The sequence below is a fragment of the Leptodactylus fuscus genome, chromosome 1 (assembly GCF_031893055.1).
Source record: "Leptodactylus fuscus isolate aLepFus1 chromosome 1, aLepFus1.hap2, whole genome shotgun sequence".
Classification (NCBI taxonomy): domain Eukaryota; kingdom Metazoa; phylum Chordata; class Amphibia; order Anura; family Leptodactylidae; genus Leptodactylus; species Leptodactylus fuscus.
This window is the reverse complement of record NC_134265.1, coordinates 283,452,330-283,476,144: the sequence shown is the minus strand read 5'-3', so window position 1 is coordinate 283,476,144 and position 23,815 is coordinate 283,452,330. Positions and strand designations below refer to the sequence as shown.

Sequence of the window (23,815 nt, the reverse complement as noted above, 5' to 3'; positions counted from 1 at the left end):
AGTGTATTTCTGTGTTCTTTCTGCATTCTATTCTTGTGCCGTCCTTGTGTCATCCATTTTTGACGTGTGTAGTCCCTGGACCTATAGAATTGAATGGCTGAGACAAGTAGAGGAAAGGGGGGAAAAAAGTACTGGTATCATCTAAGGCTAGGTTGACATTATCACTCGGTTTCCATCTTTCAGGTCTGCATGGGGATCTGAAGTTCAGAAACCCTGTCTGCCTACAAAAGCGGTTACCCAAGGGCCCCTTAAAATATACTGGGGTCCGCCTGGTTTCCTGATTTTATGTTGAAATTACTAGAGAGAAAAGTCCAAGACTTTTCTCTCTGCCAATTTAAGTGGAATCTCAGGCGGCACTTAAGAGGGTTTTCTCATCTCAGGGTTTCTCCTTCTCTTCTGTCTCTACTCCCTTCCACTTCCTGGTTTCACACCATGTGCTGTGTAGTCTTAGCCAGTGTGATGTACAGCTCAGGCTAGCACTGCTCTGCTTGATATTTACATACCGAGATGAGCAGCAATGATGAAGCAGGTTTTAGTCCTTATCTGTTTTCAGCAGCTAAGTGCATCTTCCAGAGCTATTACATGTCCACCACAGTGTAGAGAAGAGACTAGAGCTGGTCGGGAACAGGGGCTGAATCAGCGGACCACCGCATCTAGATAGGGGTCTGCAACCTAGACAACAAGCTGTAATCGCTGAGGACATACTGTATCTGTAGGTGTAATCTGACAAATGAGGCATGATAGGTAAAGAAATGTAAGACCATTCAGTAAGCTTAAGCTAGAAATGTAAATATGTGTGGAGATAGGAATACTCTTTTATGTGTGTGTATATATATATATATATATATATATATATATATATATAGAGTAATTGTGTGACTGAGGCAAGGCTGGCATGCATATAGTAATATAAATATGGAGCCACTAGAATATCTTGTTTATATAGACTCTGTTATTTACCTGACCAGTGACTGGATTAAACAGCCGGTCTGTAATACGTCATCTATTATATGTATAATAATGATGGATCAGTCTTTACAGCTTTCCATTTCTTTCCTTCCATTCAGCGTGGAGAGGTGCTGGTGCTGCTGGAACAAAAAGATAATAATTATTTCCATTGCCAAAAGGGAGGTGTAACTGGGGATGTAAAAGCGACTAATATGAAGATCATCATTCCACTCAATGACAGCTCAGAAAAGAAGCAAAAGGTAGGTGGTTTCTTAGTTTATTTAGATTTTATGGACCCCAAATCAAAGCATATATTGTATTATAAGGACACAGTAATATTTGGAGTATAGTCTATAGACACCCTATATTCCATCCTGACATATGCATATCACAGCAATGATTCTGTAATCTGATTCCAGTTGTATTTAAAGACGATTTTTTATGTCGTCTAAGATGAAACATGTTCTATACCGCTGCAAATAGTTAACCGTGTGCTGAATCAGCACACTTTCAGATTTACTGGCATATACTCTGTGATGTGAGGACGGCCCCTCTGACAGTGCGGTGATATTGGTAGAAGAAACTAATGCCAGTGATATCTCCGACACAGGGGCTCACACTTGCAAAATTGAAAATGCTCTGAATTCAGCACATTGTCAGCTTTGCAATGATATATAACATGCCACATCTTAGAAGACATGAAAGGTCCTCTTTAACCCCAAATTGTGGCTCTTAACAGAGTGGCATTTTCCCTTAACTCTGACCTCCACTTACTTACAAGTACTTTCTTTAGTTTTTCCTTCTAATGTCTCATTGCAGCCTTTTGTAAGTCTTGTATATTACTGGTCATGCAATAATCTTAAAGGGGCTCTATCACTGGGAACAGTCATTTTTATCTAAACACATGCTTGCATAGGCTTTAGAAAGTCTATTCCACACTTACCTTTTGTATGTAGATTGCCTCAGTGATGTCTTAATAAGTCCGTTTTTATTTATATGCTAATGAGCCTCCAGCCAGCACAGGAAGTTCCCAGCAGCCTCCTCTCTCCCATTATCTTCTATGTGTGTGAAGCAAACAGGAAGCTAAGTCATCATCATCAGCAGTCTCCCATAGAAAACAATAGGAGACATGTGCACGATGTATCGTGCACCAGTCTAATTAGCATATGAATAAAAACGGACTTATTCAGAAACCACTGAGGCAATCTACATACTATAGGTAGGTGTGAAATAGACTTTCTAAAGGCTATGCAAAGGTGTGATTAGTTAAAAAATGACTTTTCCTAGTGATAGAGCCCCTTTAAAGGATTTTTCTGTGGCTAAGATGTTGATCACCTTTCTTTACAGTAGGTCATCAATATCGCATTGGTGGGGCTTGACTACCTAGATCCCCCATCAATCTGTTTATTTGAAGGGGCTGCGTTGTTTGGACACCACTTGACTTCAAAGAATCTAGTTAGCATATCAGGCACCAAATCTATCTGCAGTGATTGCTTGGGAATGGTTGGGCTTGGGAAAACATTCCAACTATGCTAGAATATAGGAGTGGCATCTATTAAAGGATGATAAGAACCTCAGTTGGTGAAGGTGGTGATAGGTGAGAGGTTTTATTCATCTTGAATCCTGGAGGTCTCAACTTGAAAAACAATGTTGTATTTTTTATTGCTACCATTACAAACAGGCTCTCAATATTAGACCAGGACCCCTGCAGATCACCTGTACCAAAACAGCACGGCTATTGGTGTTGTTTACATCCTGCAAGGCATGCTGCACACTCACCCTACAAATCGTAGCAGCTACTGTAGGTACTGCAATGCTGTTACAGAGACTTCAATGGGACAGCACTGCAGTACTTATACTTGTCGCTACAGTGAGTGAGCAGCATGGCAGTAAACATTATTGAGAGCTGCGCTTTCTTGGTACAGGTGATCTTTGGGTGTCCCAGGTGTTTGACCACTACAAATCTAATACTGATGGCCTGTCCTAAGGACAGAAACAGGATAAACTCTTTAAGGAGGCGCCATATTAATTTTTCTTCTAGACCCTGAGCCGACACTATTTGTGCTAAGTTGAAGATAGTCAAACATATTACTTTTTTTACATAAAGAATTCATTGTCTGAACTAAATTGTCATCATAAACCATTATCTTTCATGTCATGTCGTGTTATGTATTATAATGCTGTATACCAAAAAAAAAAATGTGTGCCTCTTTGTTTTTATAAGGACTTGCCCCATAGAATGGAGGACAGCCATACACCTCACGCATTGGTGCTGCATGACTTTGTTAGCGGTATGTTAAGCTCACTTTAGTTTTGATCTCTACCTTTTCTGGTATATACTGAGAAGTTTTCTATTGTAGGTTTGCTGTGTTGTCATTAGTATTTTGCACTCAAAGGATGGCTTTTCCTTGTGTAATTGAAATAAAGCTACAAAGCACACGTAGGGCTCTATAAAAATAGGACATCATAATAAAAAGATACCACTAAGACGACACTATCAACCGTTCTCTAACTGACCAGATAGTACAAGTTATAATAAAGCCAGCCAATGTCGCACATACTTGCCTCTCGTACATGAAGAAATAAATTTTGACTTTCAAGGTTCCTGTAATACCACAGATGAGAATAAGTGTGATATTTATAAAGGAACAGAAAAACATAAATCTTAACAAAAGATTTAACAGAGTAACTATATATTTCATAAAGTAAAAGAAAAGTGGAGCATGAAGCATACAAATACTTCCCGTAATTTTTATTATATATATAGTGCTATGTGTGGTATGTGGTTGTGTGTACTTTTGTCTTTGTGAAGTGAAAGATTGAATTCAATGTCGGTCCTAGTAAAAGATGTTAATAAATGAGTTAACTCCTATTTGCACACAGCCAGTAGCATAGCTCCCTTACCATACTGTCTATCAATGGTTTTTCCGAACCTAAAAATGAGGTGATAAGACAATGGGATTCCATGCTGGGCTGTGATCTGCGTGACTGAGGTAATTCCCATGTTAGACAGACTGTTCATGATGTCATTTGCTGCAGCTCTCAGCCAGGCGGATTATTACAGACCCTGCACACCCTCTGCTGTCCAAAATGCATTAAAGCACCAGGAAGCTCTATAGGGAGAACTGAAGGTTCCTTTGTCTCAAATTATATACAGCATTTTTTTATTTTTTTTTTACAAAAAAATAATTTAATACATAGAATTATAAAAATATGTTGTATAAATTAATATTTCCAAGAATTCCAGGAAAAATTAAATGGAAATGATGATGAAAATGATCATGTCCTCTAAGATAGGTCATTTTATATACCATTGCAAAGCTGTCTGAGACTGATTTCAGCACACTTTCATAGATTTCTGTCTTGATTCTGGAGATATCGGTGCTGGTAGTTTCACCTATCGATACCACTGCAATGTCAGGGGGGTCTGCCTAGCATCAAATTGTGATCACTGGGTGGTAAAGAACACCCCCGCACCCCCTTTCACAGTACAAGACGATAGAAGTATACTGTCACTGGAGCATACTCCACCATCCAGCTATGATGGATCTCCACTTTTATACCGAAGCATTTTTTTCTCTGTTTTCTTATGGCTGGTATATAATTGTTTGAAGTTTAATATATGAATTTGTGCATCTATATACTGTCAAGATATAGGCGGAAGTTACAGTCAGCATACTAGTGATCAAAGGGTCCTAAGTCTAGACGAGAGTCACTGGTGATTCACACTATGTATTCCACACCCTTGCAATCTATTGGGTACGGCCTCTATAATAGTGCACAACTTTCTGACATTGGGTTGTGGTAGTAACTAATTTCTTCTACTGTCCCACGGTTAGGAGTCTGTCTCCCTGAGTCGCTATGACCTTCCTAGGAAAGAATAATGCTTCCTGAAGGAAAATATGCTTGTGGTGTGACCAGGCCAACTCCTCCAAAAGGCCCAATAAACAGATCTCTAGAGTAGTCAGTCATTTGCTTGCATAAAGGTTACCTCTTTTAAAAGTGAGCTAATATAAGGGCACGCCCATGTGACGTGCCAGAAGTCAGCTTGTGGTCTATCATTCGAGATATGTCCCATTTTGATATATACGCGTCAGGGAGGGATAGCGTTGGTGGAAGTCATTGCAGTTGTTTATTGCAGGGGATACATATAATGGAGATTCAAGGGCTTCATCCTAGTCTTCTGCTGTTAGCAGTGTATGACAAATGGAGAATAATATATCCTGCGTGAATTCCAATTTGGTTGTCAAAAGATGGGCTGAAATTAAGACTACTACTTTTCCTAAAAAGAGTCCACAAGGCTTAACTGGGCATTGGTTCTTAAGATGCTTTGACACATAATGAACAATAGCAAATAGAAAGGAAAAGAAAAGAAATGATCATAGGATATTTCTAAGTAAGAGATAAGATAAGATAATCCTTTAATAGTCCCACTATGGGGAAATTTCAGTGATACAGTTTCATAGATGGTACAGTAGTATATAACAAGAGAGAAACGCATACAAGCTCATGGCAGATAGAGAAATACTAGGAATCATAGCAACTAAAAAAGAAAGAAACACAGACACACTGCAGGATCATTTAGTTCTCTGTGTGGAGTGATGTTAATAATACAGCCGAATGTGGTTGGAGGACATGTATACATATTGTAAAATGGTTAGTTGATGAAGGTTGTATTCACAGTAGGTACAACACTACTATAGCATAGAGGAATATACATGAATAGGATGCCCAAATCCCTAAGGAAAGCACCAGCCTGGCTAGGAATAAATATTTCTGTACCCAAAACTTTCACACACCCTATTTGACATTATCTGTGAGCACGTTCCCTATAGAAAAATATATGAAGAAGAGGATATTCCAGAATTTATTGACACATCCATTCAGTAATTTCAATTTTTCTCTCCTTTTCAGAACATGCAGATGACTTGAGTCTGACCTCAGGGGAGATTGTGTATCTGCTGGAGAAAATAGATCGAGAATGGTACAAAGGCAAATGTAAAGGAAACACTGGCATATTCCCTATCAATCATGTCCGCATCTTGGTATGTGATTCTGTTTTACTAGGAGGAAGAGAATTATGGTTCTATACAGTTGTAAGGTTATACGGTATGGAGCCTAATATGCTTGAAATTTCATACAACAAAAGAAAGTTGTACACAGCTCATTATTATTGAGAGAATATTTCTGTAATACAATACAATGCAGAGGCATCAGATTTCTCACAGCTCCATAGTCCCAAGCTGTAGGGATTCTTTTCTGTCTGTGTATGGCTTTGTGCATACACCTCTGCTTACGTAAACCTTAGGCCCTACTTCAAGGCAAAAATATTTGGATTGGTTTTGCTTTGGGAGGTGTTAGTTATAGATCATGGAACTGGTAAAGCCTTCTTTCTTGGAAATGTTATTTTGGGATCCATTGTGACTTTAGCCAAAGTATAGCACATGGACCCCGCCGTATAATTGAGACGGCATGGACAGCCTCTTGTAAATAGTAAGGGAAGCTGGACATTTTAATGAATATGTTCTCCAAATATATTTCCATTAGGTTGATGTGCCAGATAAGGGGTTCCCGAAGAAAAATCCTACAGCTTCTTTTATAAAGTAAGTATTCTTCACAAAACATTTGATAGACATGTCTTAGAATTCTTTCTTATTTCAGATGTAATATATAATGGGAATTGTATGAAGTCATTGGGATCAATTTATTATTACCGTCACAAATTTATACCGCTTAAAAGTGGACTAGACAGGCAGAAGATGTGGATCACACTGTGTAATAATGTAGCATCTTCATAGACATGTTAGGTGTTTTTTTAATTTTTTTATGTCACTTCTCAGTTTAACTACTTTATACCAATATTTTACTTAAAGGGGTATGTACATAATTATTTTTAAATTTGTAGATAATTAAAAGTTAAACATTTTTGCAAATATAAGTAATTAAACATTTTGCAGAGTTTTAAAGATTTTCTCTAAATATATTGTGCTCACAGTCTTGTGGTATTGATTGGTTGCCATTGGATACGACCACCAATGCAGGAACTTTCTAAGGTCAGAAAATCAGCTATGATTTCCTTATTGCAGCCGGGATATCTTCTGATACGTGTAGTGTCCCTGCATGATAACCCGGCTACAATAAGATCATGGCTGGGTTTTTGACATATCCCAGACTATAGAAAGTTCCTGCGTTTGTGGTCATAACCATTGGCAACCGATCAAGACAACAGACTGTCACTACTAAGATAGTTACGGCTCGTTCACATCAGCGTTGTGAACTCCGTACTTCAGGTTTCCGTTTCCTGCCTAAAACACAGGCAGGATACGGAAACCTGCAGGAGTCTCTCTCACCCATTCATTTGAATGAGTGAGAGAGATGTCCATCCGTGAGCGGCGGTGAGCGTTTTAGGCTCTCCGCCGCGAAACCGGGTTTTATAATTCGGACATGCAGTACTCTGTGTCCGGATAAAAAAATCCGGTTTCGCGGCGGAGAGCCTAAAACGCTCACCGCCGCTCACGGCCAGTCCCGGGCTGTGGTTTCCGTCTTCTGGCATGCAGAAGACGGAAAGCTCAGAACGGACAGGTGAACGCTAGTGTGAACCTAGCATTAGAGGAAATCTTTAAAACACTGCAGAATTTTTAATTACTTATATTTGCAAAACTGTTTAACTTTTAATTATCTACAAATATAGATCTGATTATGTTGATGGGAATACCCCTTTAAGCTTCCTGACACAGTTTAATGCAGTTGTTGCACTTCTTGAAGACATATTACTTTTCTAATTCCTTTTCATAATTATTGAGGGGAGAGAAGTGTCTAAATCTGGAGGTACACATGGAATATTTGTTGTAGTTTTTGCGCCAAAGCCAGGGTTGGCTAAAAAAAACTAATGGGAAATGTAAAGGAATGATGTATGCTTCTCCTAGATGCTGAAGTCATTCCTGTCAAAGACACAGAAAAATATGCAACAAAAACTCAATGTTTCTCTTCAGCCTTAAAAACACGATCAGTCTGGGATGCAACATGTTAGTTGCCTTGTGACTTCAGTACAGAAATAAAAGGAACAAAACTGTGCTATGACATTTTGTTACCTTAGGCAGGAAAATATCAAAAGATCTTGGGCTAGAGGTAGCGATCTATTAAGCCCCGTTCACACAGGGAACGGAATGGCAGACTTTGGTCCTGATTCTGACGCTGGAAGCCACATCAGAATAGGGCCAAAATCCGCCTGCCACAACTGACGCGGCTTCCGACAGTCGTGGCTTCCCGCTCCGGAGTAGGCCCAAATGAATGAGCGTAGTCTGGAGGGTGCTGTCACGAGGTGGACACCGGGGTTGAATCAGCCGCTGAATCTGCCTGAAGAAAGGGCAGCTCGCTTCTTTTTTCTGTGAGCAGCAACATGCTCACGGAAAAAAGATTGCTAGCGGTCTACATAGACTGCTGTTGTGAGGGGGCGGATTATGACGTGGATTCAGCACCACAATCCGCCCCATCTTGCCCCATGTGAACAGGGCCTTAAAGTCCTTTCTTGCCTTTTTGAGTGTACAATTCCCATAATATAATAATTCTGAAGCATCTTTTTTTCCGTTCCTGGATTATTCCTGCTAGAATCTTATGAATAGTTTGCCAACTGAGTGGTGTTAGTTGTGGGTATGTCCCTACACAGTTGTTGATGCTAACGGTGCTGTACTGCATGGTGATACATTCCTTTGACAAGGGAATGGCACGACTGTGTCGGCAACTTATTCTCATACATAATCTATGGAGGGGAGGAGGGTACTGTTAATTGAGTTATTGCCTCATTTTCTAAAGTTTTTGTGTCTTATCTTGAAATGTAGCAGTGTCAGAAGTGGTCTATTCACTCACAGTGCAGCAAAATGTGTCTTTCAACAGTTTCTACTTATACCCTCCCGTCTCCATAAATTTCTATGTAGAAAGAACCTGGAGACAGAAACATTTATTACGTATGATACATTCCAAAGCTCCTTATACATGTCAGTTGTTATATAGTTGGCGGCACTTTAAACTTTTAGGCCAAATAACAGAGAGACAACACAGCAAAGTTATGAGGAAAGATGCAAATGCAGGTATCAACAAACATAGCAGATGAGGTACTCTTAAAACAGAAAACGGATTTTATTTACGTATTGCAAGCTCCTTTTAATCATTGAATTTTTTGTGACTGTTATAGAAGACTTGTAGTTCACTGAAGAACACTCAGCATTTAGCTCTTTCCCATTTGTCAATGCTTCTTCCAGGGGTCCACGTTGTGTGGCGCGCTTTGAATTTATTGGTGATCAGAAAGATGAGCTCAGCTTTAGCGAGGGCGACACAATCATACTGAGAGAATACATTAATGACGAATGGGTTAAGGGAGAGCTGAAAGGACATGTTGGCATTTTTCCAATCAATTTTGTGGAAATCCTTGAAGATCTGTCACACAAGACTACAGGTAATTTTGTGAATAGTATTGTATATGCAGCATAACAAGAGATCCAGATTGTGTATGATGTCTTATAGGCAATGTTCCCTGGGGAAAGTATGCACATTAGCAAGAAGAAAGATCTCTAATGCCACCTGTTCCTTCTGCAGGATTACTGATATCTATGCTGAGAAGAGAAAGCTCTCCCCTGGACATTACAGCACTTTCTGCAAGTCTGTAGATAGACTTTTACCTTCTATCTTTTAAAATCTGTACCACTTTGCTTCCATTTTAGCCCCAGATTCGCGGGACTCACAAAAAAATAAACCATCAGCATCTTCTGCACAGGTATGATGTTTTCTATATTCACGAGCAATAGTTTGTGCCCTGTTTTTGTTCTAAAGGCTTTAGCTGGGAAGCAGAATGACAAATGACTGATAGTAAAGTAGTGTATGTTATGTTCACATTGTCAAAGGGGACAAGAATGATTGTCTTGTGATCAAGAATGTTTCCATCAACCAAGGGGTTAAAATCAGTAAAAAGCAAATACTTTTTGCGTTTAAAGCTTGCCGCCTGCTCTTCTTCCTATCCTCATACTCAGGCACAGTTGACTGTGCAAAGTGTGTATTTGTTTTGACTGGCAAGCATGAAGTATTCTGCTTTTGGGGACCTTTAAGACTAGATATACGGATATAATTGCAGTGTAATTTACAGAGGAATTTGAGGCGGTTTTCAGCTTCAGATTCCACTTTATATTCAAACTCTGGGTATACCACAGTGAAAACCAAAGCAGAACTTTGAAATCCTACTGTGGCTTTGCTTGCTGATTAACCTCAGACACAATGACTCTAACCAGCCTGAGTCTCACATTGAATATTCGGATCAGGGTGCTTTTTTTTCCAGATTCCTGAAAAGAGGCGACTGTCGCTGGTTCTCATTGAATTGGGTGTCTTATATCCCATGACAACCGAAGGATCAGACATGTTGATATCAATAAGCCTGATCATACTTTCTCTTGATGTCTGTTTGGGGAAGTTGCGAGACCCTCCTTAAAGTGGGCTAATCATACTACTTAGTACTATACTCTGTACTGCTTGGTATGCTCAGTTCTCCGGAGAATTACACCAAAATGGTCCCTCGGACATGCACGGGCCTGGCCGAGCGGCCATTCTGGTGTAGTTCTCTGGAGAACTGAGATTTGAACTCGAACAGCGCGGTACAATATCCAGGGAGAAGGAGGACAGATGGAGCACAAGCAGTGAAGGGTCGGGATTAAACGTATGACGTGGGGGGTGCTCGGAGGACCTGGGGAATGCCCGGGATGCTGCATGGGTTTAATTTGCATAAATAAAGTGGGTTAAAAAGAATCAGCAGGGGCAACATAAAAAGTAAAGGTAGTAGTACAATAGCCTTTTTATAGGCTATTCAGACATGTGTTTAGCTCAAAACCACTTTTCCCAATGATAGACTCCCTTTAAGATGCAGTCTTGGTAATCTTCTGTGTCCCTAGTTCATCAGCAATTCCAATTCCTCTTATCATAGACCTTGACAATGTTGGTAATTTGTATCAGCATGGTGTACAGGATTTTCTAGACTGAGACTGTAGACTAGTGTAGTTTCATACATTAATTTTAATACAATATTTGCAATTTCTCAGTTGTGCAAAGCTTTAGATATGTATGGGCTTTTAGCAAACAAAATAAAAATTATCCTGTTGAGCAGTTATAATAAAATGGTGATAAATAATTTGGTAATGAAGAAATTATTTAGTTACCAAGCGTGGACATGGCTGTCATTGCCCTTGTGGTATTGTTGTCTTATTGCCCATGCTCTTAAATACGGTGTTGTACGTTGCTTATAATGTATACTGCACCTCTGCCTGTATCTGTGGTATTTGGTATGGAGTCATTAGCATTTATAATTGTGGTAATTGTAAGACTATGCTCACAAATATAGTGTCAGTTCTGATGTCCAGTATGTTGATATTTACTGTAGGTGAAATTCATATTGTAAGCAATTTTCCAGTGTTAAATGTGCGATTGTGCTAGACACTGTCACCAATAGTAGTGTAAGGTATAAGCTGTGATTTTCTATGCAGACGTACCAGTGCCACTCATGACATGGTTTCTATTCCAGCTAAACCGACTATCTGGGGAATGGTATGAAGCGCTGTACGATTTCACTGCAGAGACAGAAGATGACTTACCCTTTAAAAAAGGAGACAAGATACTGATTATAGAAAGACTGGACTCAGAGTGGTACAAAGGACGACTGAATGGCAGAGAAGGGATTCTGCCAGCTGCGTTTGTACAGCTCTGCTCAGGTGTGTATGTCATTTAAAATGTCAAAACCTCAGGTTCCAGTGTTAAATACCCCTGTGATCATGTTGAGTCTGCCAAGGCTTTGATGAGTGGAGATTTCTGTATAAGAGAAAGATGTCAAATCTTTGCGGTTCATCAGTGTGATCTGTGAATAATGTATGAGATCCTCTGAGGGCTATAAGCGTATCCAGCACCGCGCCGCTGACAGCGAGGCGTTTAGTTGTCACTTTCTACATGACTTGTGTGTTAGGACTGAAATGCCTGGGTGCATACAATCACACTAAAGTAAATCCAGGAAGATAACTTGTTTTAGATTGTGAAAGTGACGTGCTTAGCAACAAATATATTGAATTAATAATTCATTTCTCATATGTACATACTTATGCCTGCAGCATCAGGACACAGGATTCATTCTGCTTGTAGTCGTCACATTGGCTTCCTAACTATACTGATTTTTACCGTTATTGGTGTACTGGAAGTGTAACTAATGCTTCAGAAGTGTTTTAATCCTCTAGAACAGGGGTCAGCAACCTTCGGCCCTCCAGCTGCTGTGAAACTACAACTCCTAACATGCTCCATTTACTTCAGTGGTAGTTCCAAGTAGAGCAGAACAAGTATGCATGCTGGGAGTTGTAGTTTTACAACAGTTGGAGTGCCAAAGATTACCTACCCCTGCTCTAGAAAGACGTGGTGTAACCAGCAGTGGAAATAACCAGTTAAAGGTAAAACCATTGCCAGGTGGTGTAAACACCACGGTGTGGCTGTGATGTTTTATGGTCCCTGTCTAGCGAATCCCATCTACACATTGCAGACAAATACCCACAGCAGAAATGCTGCATTTTCCAAAAACGTTGCGTTTTTAAAAATCGCAACATGTCAATTATAACTACGGAAACGCTCATAGATTCCCTACAAGTATGATTTGAAACAGAAAGTCTGCAGAGGAAAACTCTGCGGACTTTCTGTAAAAAGTGCTGTAGGAAAAAACGCAATGCATTTCCGCTGCAGATTTTTCCGCTTCTTTCTTTCGCTGTGGCCCATTAGCCTGAAGTGTTTTTTTTTATGCTTATTCATTGATAACCTATCATTAGGATAAGTTATTAGTTGAAGATCGGCAGGGATCCAACATCCAGACCACCCACCAATTGGCTGTCTGAATAGACTGCAGTGTTTGGGAGAACACTGTGGCCTCTTTACAGAAAATCAAGCACAACGCCATACATTTGTTTAGCAGCTGTGCTTGGATCACAGCTCAGCCCATTCACTTGAATGGGACTGCGTTGAGGGCAGGCCATGTGACTGATTAATGTGATGTGACAAACCCTGTAAAGCAGAATATACAGCTGATCTGCGGGAGTTATTGGTTAACAAAAAACACAAAAACCCTTAAAAGGGAGTCTGTACTGTACAGAAGGTTTAGACAGGTGTAGAAAAAATGCTGCAAAATAAGAATGTTTTCATAAATAGGGTGCGAATAGTTCGTGTTTATCAGTTAGTAAAATTAAGTTATTGAACAAAAACGAAATTTAAATTCAATCAGTATTTGGTGTGACCTTTCTTTGTCTTCAGAACAGCAACAAGTCTTCTAGGTACACTTATACACAGTTGTTGAAGGAACTCAGCAGAGAAGTTGTTCTAAACATCTTGAAGAAATAAACACAGATCTTCTGTAGATGTAGCTTTGCTGAAAATCCTTCTGCTGCTTCGTGTAATCCCAGACAGACTTGATGATGAGATCAGGGATCTCTGGGGTTCATATCATCACCTCCAGGGCTCGTCTGCAAAGGGTGGTCACACCAAATATTGATATGATTTAGATTTTTGTTAATTCATTTAATTGTTAATTGAGAAAAATAATATATTTACACTTATATTTTTTGAAAGCATTCTTACTTTGTATAATTGTGTCCCACACCCATCTAGAACTTTTGCACAGTACTATAAATAGAAAGTGGGAAAGTTTCAGTCTTCAGTTGACATGGCTTCTTTAGATGTAGATATGTGGAATAGCCTACCCTGGGAGATGGCCACAGCAGAAACTATGTAAATTCAGGCATTGACCATGTTAGGCCTTCTGCATGTAGCAGAGACACTGGAGACAATCTGTGTATCTATGTATGGTGCTCCTAATGGTTCCTTATTGCAGAAATAGTCTGCCCTAGAAAGAATGCTTCTATAGGAGAATTCCTCTGCAATATGGCAGACAACGCTCCATACAGATTCTTTATGAACTAAAACATCTGTATGCCTCCAATTATAATTGAAAGCATACAGAGGTACAGCATGGGCTCACGCAACCTTAGTCTGAGATGATACCAACGATCAATGAGAACTCTTCCCAACATCAGATCTTTTGGCACCAGTTTTGCTATGTCATTCTTATACAAAGTTTATATTTAACATTTCTGAAATCATTGAGCAATGTTAAAGGCCTTGCTATGTCTCTCTACACAAGTTCCCTTTACACGCGATAGGAGAATCATTATTATGCAGCCTGTTGTCAGTGTACCATACTGAAAATCTTATTTAATGAATTTGTGAATTTTTTTTTTTGTAAAAGAAATGTTAGTGACTGGATCATTAGAAGATTAAACATATTTTTATTTTTGGCTGTGATTTTTAATTTTTGCTTTGTTTCTGCATTTGCTGACATCTAGTGGCTAAACAGGTAATAATCTCCCCACGTCTTTCCACTGTGAAATTCACCTCATTATCACCATTAGGTGGAAGGTTAATGACAGAATGGGAGCTGTCTGACCAAGATAAGCAGATGTCACATGAAAAATGGCTAAAAAGGGAAAAATGTAGAGAGCAGAATGAGAGGGCAGGGTTATATGCAGAGATTTACAGATTTTACTAAGTAGTTCATTGGGGATGGAAAGCCACTCCAGTGATGGCTGCCTGTTGAAAATAAATACAAAAATAAGTAGAGTCCATACCTGTCTCTTGTCCTTTCACCCTCTAGTATAAAGACTGTTTACACTAGGTAGACTGACACATTATAACCGTGCGCTGTGCATTAAGATTGGTACAGTCGCACATATAGGTGGGTTGTCACAACAGCCAGAAAGAAATCAACACCTGTTTATAAAGCCTCCTAACATTGCAATGTTTTCTGCTTCAAATAAGCATCAATGAGCAGTATATTAGTCATGTGTACTGGCTACAAAGGCACCATATCTGTGTGCACTGTCAGTGTGTTAGTTGTGTTTTTTGCAACTTGCACACTGACCCATTCATTTTTATGTTCCCGTACACACAGCCGTGTATTTTCACAGTTCTGAGTATGGGGCCGTGAGATGGGAGCAAAACTCAGGACTGGTCCTATTCCCGTCTGTTTTGTAACCAATGCCATGCATCCCAGCCCAGCCACAAAAATACATTTGTGTACATGTTGCCTAAATGCAATTTTAAGGCCATGTCCTTTGTCAGTGTGCTAGACATGTTTGTAACACACGGCCCCAATATTTTTCTTTGGCCCCATACACTTGCCTGTGTGTTATCACATGTCTGTGAAGGCAGTTGTGAGCTCAAGGCAAATCTCAGGACAGGTCTTATTTTTGTCCATTTTGCGGTCCAGACTCACTGCATGAAATAAATGGTTCTGTGGGGGGCATGGACAGTACACGGATATTCTTTTCCATAGACCATACGATGCACAATTTACTGAGCATGTAGCTTTATAGGTTGGTATAACGTAGACACAAGCTCTGCCCCAGTTCTGATCTGTCACACATATGCTCCACTTCTGTAAGACTCCATTCTCACGTGTTTTCATACGTATGTCATATGGCTGTGATTGACAAGACCTGGTAAAACTGATGAGTGTCTTATGTGTTATATGTCTTAACTGTGTGATAAACAAGACAATTGCTACCTGTAACTGTTTCGCTACCCTGTTTTGTTTTTTTGTGTGTTTTTTTATAACGGTGACTTATGGTATAATTGAAAAGTTCTACAACTTTCTAATATCAAAGATATTAGTGAATATTAGCTTTGAGTGAATCTGAAAATGTTTGTTTTACATTCATAGGCAGCAAAACTTGTACTTTGCTAGAACTGCTCTCGTGTGTCCAGGCTAGGTAGTCTTCTGTGAGTTATACAGCCTGGACTGTGGGCCGAGACATTGTAGTAAGAGAATTGTTTAGCTGATAGTAATGTATCTGGAGGGGGTATTGCCTAGACTGGATATAGTTGTACTCTCTTCTCAGTTTGGATGAGGATTCCATGTGTACAGGTTTGCACTAATGGTAAACAATATCTTAGCGTAGTAGGAGTACTGAGAAATAACATGACCGGATGTTCCTGGGTACATCATGATTGACAGATAAAATGGGCCTGTTTGCTGTATCTGAGCATATAGCCACAATTGTTCTTTTGTTTGTTTTTAGTGTTGTTGTATTAGTGGGTTTGTGAATCTCTTTTTTGTGTTGTATTTTGTTGTCTTATGTAAAAAAATAAAGAAAGAAAAAGATGAAATTGAAAAAGTAAAAAGGTGAGGAATTTTAGAAAGTTGCAGAACTTTTCATTAATGTTAAATCTTTATTAACCTAAAAGTTTTGGCCATACTCCTGCAGTAACTGTTGGCTGAACATTTGACCCAGTGGTATGCGCAGCTGAGCATGCATGTATCAGTGGGTCAAGGGAAATGTACCGGGCCACTCGGGTAAGGCGATATCTCCAGTAGGAGCAAAAGATCAGGCACCTTCATACGTATATGCTATTCTTCACCAACATGTGTCATTGGAGGAGAATCAGGATATCCCCCTCCCATACACAAGTGTGCAGACTGATCCTACACCTTTTTTTTGGGCTGCTGGTGACATATTTCATTAACAGATTTGTATACTTGATTTTGAAGCAAGTGCATACTTCAAGGAAGATCTACCACCTACATGTTTTAGAGTACCATATTAGAGGGACATATTTGCCCTACTAATAGTCCAAGAAAATATTGTGGCATTTGTGAATTATAGAATTCCAACCAATATGAATGACTCATAGTATTCTGCTGTACTCATAGAGAACACTCGAGCACCTCTACACACCTCTAGCCAGTAACTGACCGCTGCCTTGTATACAGACCTGTATATACACAGATGCATGGCAGTCAGTGGTATAGAAGTTTTTGGCAGTGGCGGTGGAGAGCAGTCTTCATGGATACAGTCGACTAAAAACGTTGAGTCCTCTGTATTCTTTGTAAGACTCAATATTTCCTGTGTTTGGACTAATGGGTAAGCAAACCTGTTCCTGTAATATGCTGTCCTTGCATATGATTCAAATAATTGAATCCTGAAATACAAGGAAGCCATGTATAATGCCCTGTTTAAAGCATGCTTGTCCTCTAGTCCATAGTCATTTATTTGTGTTTCTTGTAGGACCGCCGGTGCAGCAAACTCAGGGAGGGAAACTTGGAAAGGCTCGGGCACTTTATGACTTCAGTGGGGAGAATGAGGATGAACTTTCATTCAAGGTACTGAAAAATGGTAGTTCTTTAGACTCCCTAATGTGACGATTCCCACCTAAGTTACTGTGATGGATCTCCTGTACTATGTTTTGGCGAAGATTGGTTGACTGTTTGTTTCCTTCCCTTGTCCAGGTTCTCTAGATTGGTGGGACAACCACCGATCAGCAAGTTACCCCTTATCCAAAGATACCTTGTAGTAATTGAAATACCCCTTTAAGCTCTCTTTCATGGGGTTAAATCCCACCCCTTCAGCTGATAAACAGTGAGGGCCACTGTAGTTCTTCTTTGTTTTATATGGATTATTTATTAAAGGAAAGCAAAATCTAGAAATAAATGGTAAAAAGAGAGGTCAGCTATTATGCTACAGGAGTGCTGGTACTATGTATTGCTTACCTCCCACCAGTACTTCCACATTCTGTATTTTGCAGGAAGCCATGGTTGCTGGTCGCCAGCCCTGGACCAGGTAGTATTAAGGGTGACTTTATATGGATGTACATCCATACACTTAATTACACATAATTACTAGTAAGAGTTTTTCTGCTTGGGAAAATCAAATTTAGGTGGTTTTCAATTTTTTTGCAACCGGGGTCCATTGGTAAGACCATCACGTAATAGAGATATTTTGCACCTGAAATTTATAATATGGTAGAAGAATTGTAACTGTAAGCGAATATTTAATCTCACATGTGCAAATAACAATCTGCAGCAATCATTAATACTAAAATCGCATGCATTGTCTGAGTTCTCTATGCCGTACTTTTCGTTAAGGTGTTTTTTCCTTTCCTCCGTAGGCTGGTGATGTGATCAGTGCACTGGAATCGGTAGATGATGAATGGATGAGTGGAGAGCTGTATGGGAAAACTGGGATATTTCCAAAGAACTTTGTTCAGAAATGTTAGCACTATACAACAGACATTGCATTGTACCCTCTCACAAAACAGACTATCACCTTTGGTGCCAACTGAACTTTTTATATAGATATAATGTGTGAGATTTTTGCACTATGTTTTTTTTTTGTGTGTATTTTTTTTTATTATTATTTTAGATAAGATGTTTTGTTCTGGTTTCTGTATGCGCTGTTTACCTGCTTGTTCTGTACAAATACATCAAGTCCAGCCAGAGATGTTTAATGCATATCACAGGCCATGTAGCATTGCAAAGGGCTTACAGAAAATGTCCTTGATTTCACTGGCCAAGAAACTCCAAACTCTGATCTACCTTACTTCTGGTCTACCTTGCAGATGATGGACGCGTATTTCTGCAGGCCCAGCACTGGCCATATCCTGCTTGGTAGTAGGTTATGTGTAATGTGCTGTAGGGTTGGTCAGTTTATCATGAAGCAATCATCATATAGCATTCTGTGGTGGAAAAATGACACCTCTCCACAGGGCCAGGATGTTCAGGGCTTGTAGTATCTGCAATCCATTTAGTGCCTGTGTACATTACGGCCACATGTACTACTCTGAATGAGTTAACCTCCCTCCATCACTACATTGTTGTTTTAGGTTAATACGTACAAGATGACATTGTTTACTTGTTCTGGTATGCAAAATTGTTTCTCTTCTCCATTTCCTGTACTTTACATACTGTGCGTTTACGCCTATAAAACCCTTGCTTATGCTCCATGTACTTACCCTCGCCAGTAGAGTGGACATCTGCCCCTTGCATGAGCCAGCATCACTGTCCATGTTTAACCCTTCAAAGAACTAAAGGCATTACCATCTTTTGAAAAAGGAATTATAAGAGAACTTCTAGAAGGAAATTATACCGAATTATCTATGTAATGGAAGCGTACATACTCATTGTCCATTGTGGAAATTGATTCAACCTGAACTTTTGGTACAAAATTGTCAGGCATTTCTTTAGGATGAGGTTTTTGTTTTTTTTTCCTTAAATCAGGTTTTACTATTCTGTCCTGACAATTTGATTTGTCATGACCACATAAGTTCTCTAACCCACTAGGATTTGAGAAGGCGTGCAAACATGGCATAAGATGCAGCAAGACTGGAGGCTACAGAACTTTTGCATATACTACAGAGCTATGATATGGAAACAAGTTTCTCTTTAGATATAAGTGCATCAATGAACTATGATCGCCCACATACAGGGTAAATTTAATGGATCTCTTTCTAATCATTCCTTTAGACACTGTATACAATCCTACTTTTTATGAGGACTGCATCTTTTTCTATGCTGATCGAACATGCTAATGTAAAATATTTAAAGTCCCGGTGTGTCATGGTCAGACATGGTGACTGTATGGAGTTGCACTTAAAGCACCACTTCAGAATTGAATGTCTTTACATAAGTTGTAAATTCAAGGTATTTGGAGGAAATAATTTCAATGTCTACTTTTCTTTCATTCTTATGATTTACTGTTTTTTTTTAACTTTATTACAGTAAGATAATGCAGTAACTGCCTATCCTACACTACGATGGGCCACAATGTATAAACTAGTGCTGACAAAGTGAAAAGTTTCAGCTTACTTTTTCCAGAACTTGGTTGCAATGGTGAACCGCCCAACTTGTTGTTTTCCCTGCACTAGTGTTTATATAGAAGACCCCACGTGTCATAAATCAGCAATGCACTTTAAGGATCATGACTGCTGTCTCAAGACTCTGAGATTGTAATATGGAAGTGGTAAATGAACTATGCCTTGGTAATAGCCCAGTGAATAGGGGAGAGTATCAAGAGGAGACTATTTGTTTAGAATCTTTTATTGGGCAATTATGCATTACTGGAACGTTATGTAATAAAAAGTAATTTATAATACATATATTACCTGTGCTGCTTTTTTGGGTGGGTTGACGCACAAAGAATTCAGAAAAATAGTCTTCAGATTAAAAGAAAATCATACTGTCAACTATCAACATACTATCTATTTTAATTAGATTTACAAGTTTCTGGGGATACAAAGTAAATTGGACTATGCTCATACTGTAGGTGTAGAGAGAATAATTCCTAGAAAATGTATTTGGCCAGCAGCTCTTATCTGCCCACAATGGCCAAGATGTGGCAATGGTGTAATTCGCTTTGCATTTGATACTCTAACACAATAAAGTCTGGGATATTTCTGAAATAAGCAATCATAAAAATCTGAAGCTACTTTGCTTAAATATAACACAATGTATGTAAAATTATAACGGGTTTTATATATATATATATATATATATATATATATATATATATATATATATATACTGTAAGGGTCTGGGGTTGCTAGGTGGGGTGGCATAGACACACAAGTCCAGTTTCCTTAGTCCAAAACATTAGTAGAGTTTTATTTTCACTCAAAAAAGGTAGTGCAGCAACAAAAGGAAACAATACAATAATATATACCTGCCCGGCTAGGCTCTAACTAAACATAGAATAGGTTACCTCACCTAGAATAACAGAAATCCAAAAGCCAGTTGAATAATTCAGGACACAGCTACAAAAAAACCCGACCTCTCTGTTTGGCTCTCCAGCCAAGCTCTACCAAAGGTCTGCTGCTGGAGCAACGTCTTAAGCCTCCTTGACAAGGAGACTCTCTACAGCTGAGTCGCTGCCGGAACATCCCCAAAGTGTGGACTGGAGGGGGGTGGAATGAGGCCCCACTACCAACCTACCTGTCATTCCTAAAAATCCAGCCCAATACTGAGAATTTACCAAAATGCTCAGCAGACGAAAGTTGTCTGCTGAGAACAATTCTTTCTGGAGTTTTCTCATCTCACCCACCTGAGTAGTCTGGGTGAGACGCTCCCCCCCCCCTCCCATTACCTGACCAGCCATATATATATAATCTCGCACTCCTCAACAACAGTACTATGTACATAGATACACCAAAAAGATGGTGCATTGACATTATTCCAACAAAAATATAAGAATCTTTATTAAGCACAATAAATGCTGCCAATAGTTAAATTTAAAGAGGACCTTTCACGGTTTGGGGCACAGGCAGTTCTATATACTGCTGGAAAGCCGACAGTGCGCTGAATTCAACGCACTGACAGCTTTCCTGATCTGTGCCCTGGGTAAAGAGCATTCGGTCCTGGTACTGTAGCTCTTTACAGTCAGGAACGTCCTTCTGCACAGCAGCGCCCATCACGCTGTACAGTGTGAGCGGGGAGGAACACCCCCTCCTTCTGCTCACAGTGCTCGTCCATAGACGAGTATTATCAGGAGGGGAGGAGGGCATTCCTCCCGCTCACACTGTACAGCGCGATAGGCTGTGGAGAAGGACGTTCCTGACTGACTGTCAGCTTTCCAGCAGTATATAGAACTGCCTGTGCCCCAAACCATGAAAGGTCCTCTTTAACTAATCTAAATTTAACTTCAGCAAATAATATGAATAATGTTAACAGAACTATATATGTGAGTGAATACTAAATTAATTATGAATTGATGATGCAAATATATCCAAAATGTGTGCATGGTGCATAAAGAGGATTAAAAAAAAAAAAAAAACCACAGGCAAACTTTTCCATTTTAGTTTTTCTCCTGAGTTCTACTCTTGGATTTGGCTTATAAATAAAAATGCTAAATGTTTGCTAGAATACTGCTGTCTGAATGAGACCCAAGTCCCCTTCAAGGCATAGTAGCTGCTCTATATACAGAGCTATGTCTGGTATATAGTAAGGTGGCCACAGAGCTCTCCCTGGAACTATTACTATCCAAAAATGCACCTCTCTCTTTATTCAATGTTCTTTATGCAGAAGGAAAAAAGGATAGCGAAGCAGAAAAAATGAGGTTACCAGTAAGTGTAAATCATTTACCTTCTCATCAATAACTGCATCCCTGGAGAAACAAATTAGAAGTGATTACATGGGGGTGGGTCAACTGCCAGAAGGACTTTGCAACTTAAAGCCAGATTTATTATAGGGTTCAGCTGAAGGCAAATGTGTGAGCGCTCTCAAATGTTCTAATGGCCCTTTCTGCCCATGAGGTGGCTACTAGAGATGAGCGAACACTGTTCGGATCAGCCGATCCGAACAGCATGCGCCCATAAAAATGAATGGAAGCACCTGGCACGTACACTTTGCCGGCGGCCAGTCGCCGTGCCAGGTGCTTCCATTCATTTCTATGGGTGCGTGCTGTTCGGATCGGCTGATCCGAACAGTGTTCGCTCATCTCTAGTGGCTACTGCTCTACTGGAATGGACACCAAAAAAAGAAAAGAGTAGTAAGATTCTGGCGAATCCACTGACTAATGGTCCTTTTACTGAGTGTCCTACCCTTATTAGGGCCCAAAAACTGGATCAATAGGTTATCAATAGATTTCCTCCATACCATGGTGACCTCAAGGTAATAGAGAAGAGATCTCCTGCTATCATGGCAGTGAAAAGAGGGAAGAGTTTCTTCCTGTTTTTTTCTTGAAATTTAAAATCTTGAGAAAGGAAGAAAGACAAGGATCTAATCCGTACCCGATCTTCCAAAATGTTGTTGTTCACCAAACATGGGCAAACCCTGCTTTTATGAAACACACTTTTTAGGATTTTTTTTTTTAATTTTATTTTTAATTTTCCATATCATGTGTATAAATTTAAAAAGAAATGAAAGGACAATATGCTGCAGTTTTCTCTTTGTTCACTGAAGCCTAATGTCAGCCTTAAATTTGTTAATTCTATAGAGGTTTTCATTGCCGCAGTGACCTCAATTATATCACAAACAAGACAGAAAGGATCACAATAGAAGTTGTCATATCTATCAATAACACCCATAGCAACCCATCATTACATCCACTACTGACAATAGATGATGTCTCCTTGAAGTAATCTCATTCTGAATTGGCCTTACACTAACACTGGGATGGATGCATGAGGTTAACTGGCACAAAACTGACATTGCTGTCCAAAAAGAAGTCTCATGAGACAGAAACAAGTTTCTTGGTTTATCCATGACCAGGGACTGTTTTTATGGAGGCAAGAAGGATCTCTGACAAATGGAATCTAGCTGAATCCCTAGGAAAACAAATTTATTGGATGGGGAGAGGTTTGACTTTTTTTTCCAGTTTATATCCCACCCCAGTCAAGGAAGGATTGAACAGGTCTGTGAAGTGTTACATTTTCAGAGAAAAGTGGCTGATCCTTGAGCCAATAGGCCTCCCTAATAGTAGAACAAATCTATCAGGAGATGGAAACTGTGGCAAGGCATCCGAACGATGAAAGGGGTCAGAGAAAGCCAAACAGACCCGGATTGCCTGGGCATTGAAGAGAGAGCATATGCAGGAGCTTGGTATCCGGGAAAAAAATACGGTAAGGAGATATCCTCAATCATGCAGTAAACACCTAAGGAGAAAAGAAGGTGGCGGACGAAAGACAACCTTGTCCTTGTGGAAACCAGGAAGGAAGGATTCCAGGGTAGATGGAAAAGATGGCCACCAGGAAATAAACCTTCTAGGACAGAAGGTGGAGAGAGATATCACCAAGTCCAAGAAGATGGCCCTCAGTTCCTGTAGGTTGAACCGGAGGGAGGTCTTGGCTTAGGACCACAGGCCCAGAATGGTTAAGGCAATGAAGACTGATCCCCAGCCAGAAAACTGGTGTTGGAGGGGTTCACCTGCCAACGAAGCAGCGCTTTCCTCTCTGCATGTTTAGTACAGACCCCATTCTAATCTATGGGGTCCATGTGGTTTCTTAGCTAACCGCTTTTTATTGCGTTTGGTATTCCATTCAGGGG

At 39.8% G+C, this 23,815-nt stretch overlaps 1 protein-coding gene across 3 annotated transcripts in view; it reads left to right on the top strand.

Annotated features, from left to right (window-relative positions):
- SH3D19 (SH3 domain containing 19) overlaps positions 1–19,898 on the top strand; it is an 80,042-nt gene extending 60,144 nt beyond the window's left edge. For 2 of the 3 annotated variants that reach the window (XM_075288076.1, XM_075288061.1), the window contains exons 13-21: positions 1,068–1,208; positions 3,173–3,239; positions 5,863–5,993; positions 6,496–6,551; positions 9,207–9,400; positions 9,666–9,718; positions 11,507–11,693; positions 17,070–17,164; positions 17,950–19,898. In XM_075288076.1, the coding sequence (XP_075144177.1) occupies positions 1,068–1,208; positions 3,173–3,239; positions 5,863–5,993; positions 6,496–6,551; positions 9,207–9,400; positions 9,666–9,718; positions 11,507–11,693; positions 17,070–17,164; positions 17,950–18,057 (1,032 nt within the window). In that variant the 3' untranslated portion in view covers positions 18,058–19,898. Of the gene's footprint in view, positions 1–1,067; positions 1,209–3,172; positions 3,240–5,862; positions 5,994–6,495; positions 6,552–9,206; positions 9,401–9,665; positions 9,719–11,506; positions 11,694–14,348; positions 14,598–17,069; positions 17,165–17,949 lie in introns of those variants that run through there. The other variant, XM_075288068.1, reaches the window with a different exon arrangement.
- Positions 19,899–23,815: the final 3,917 nt, after the last annotated feature.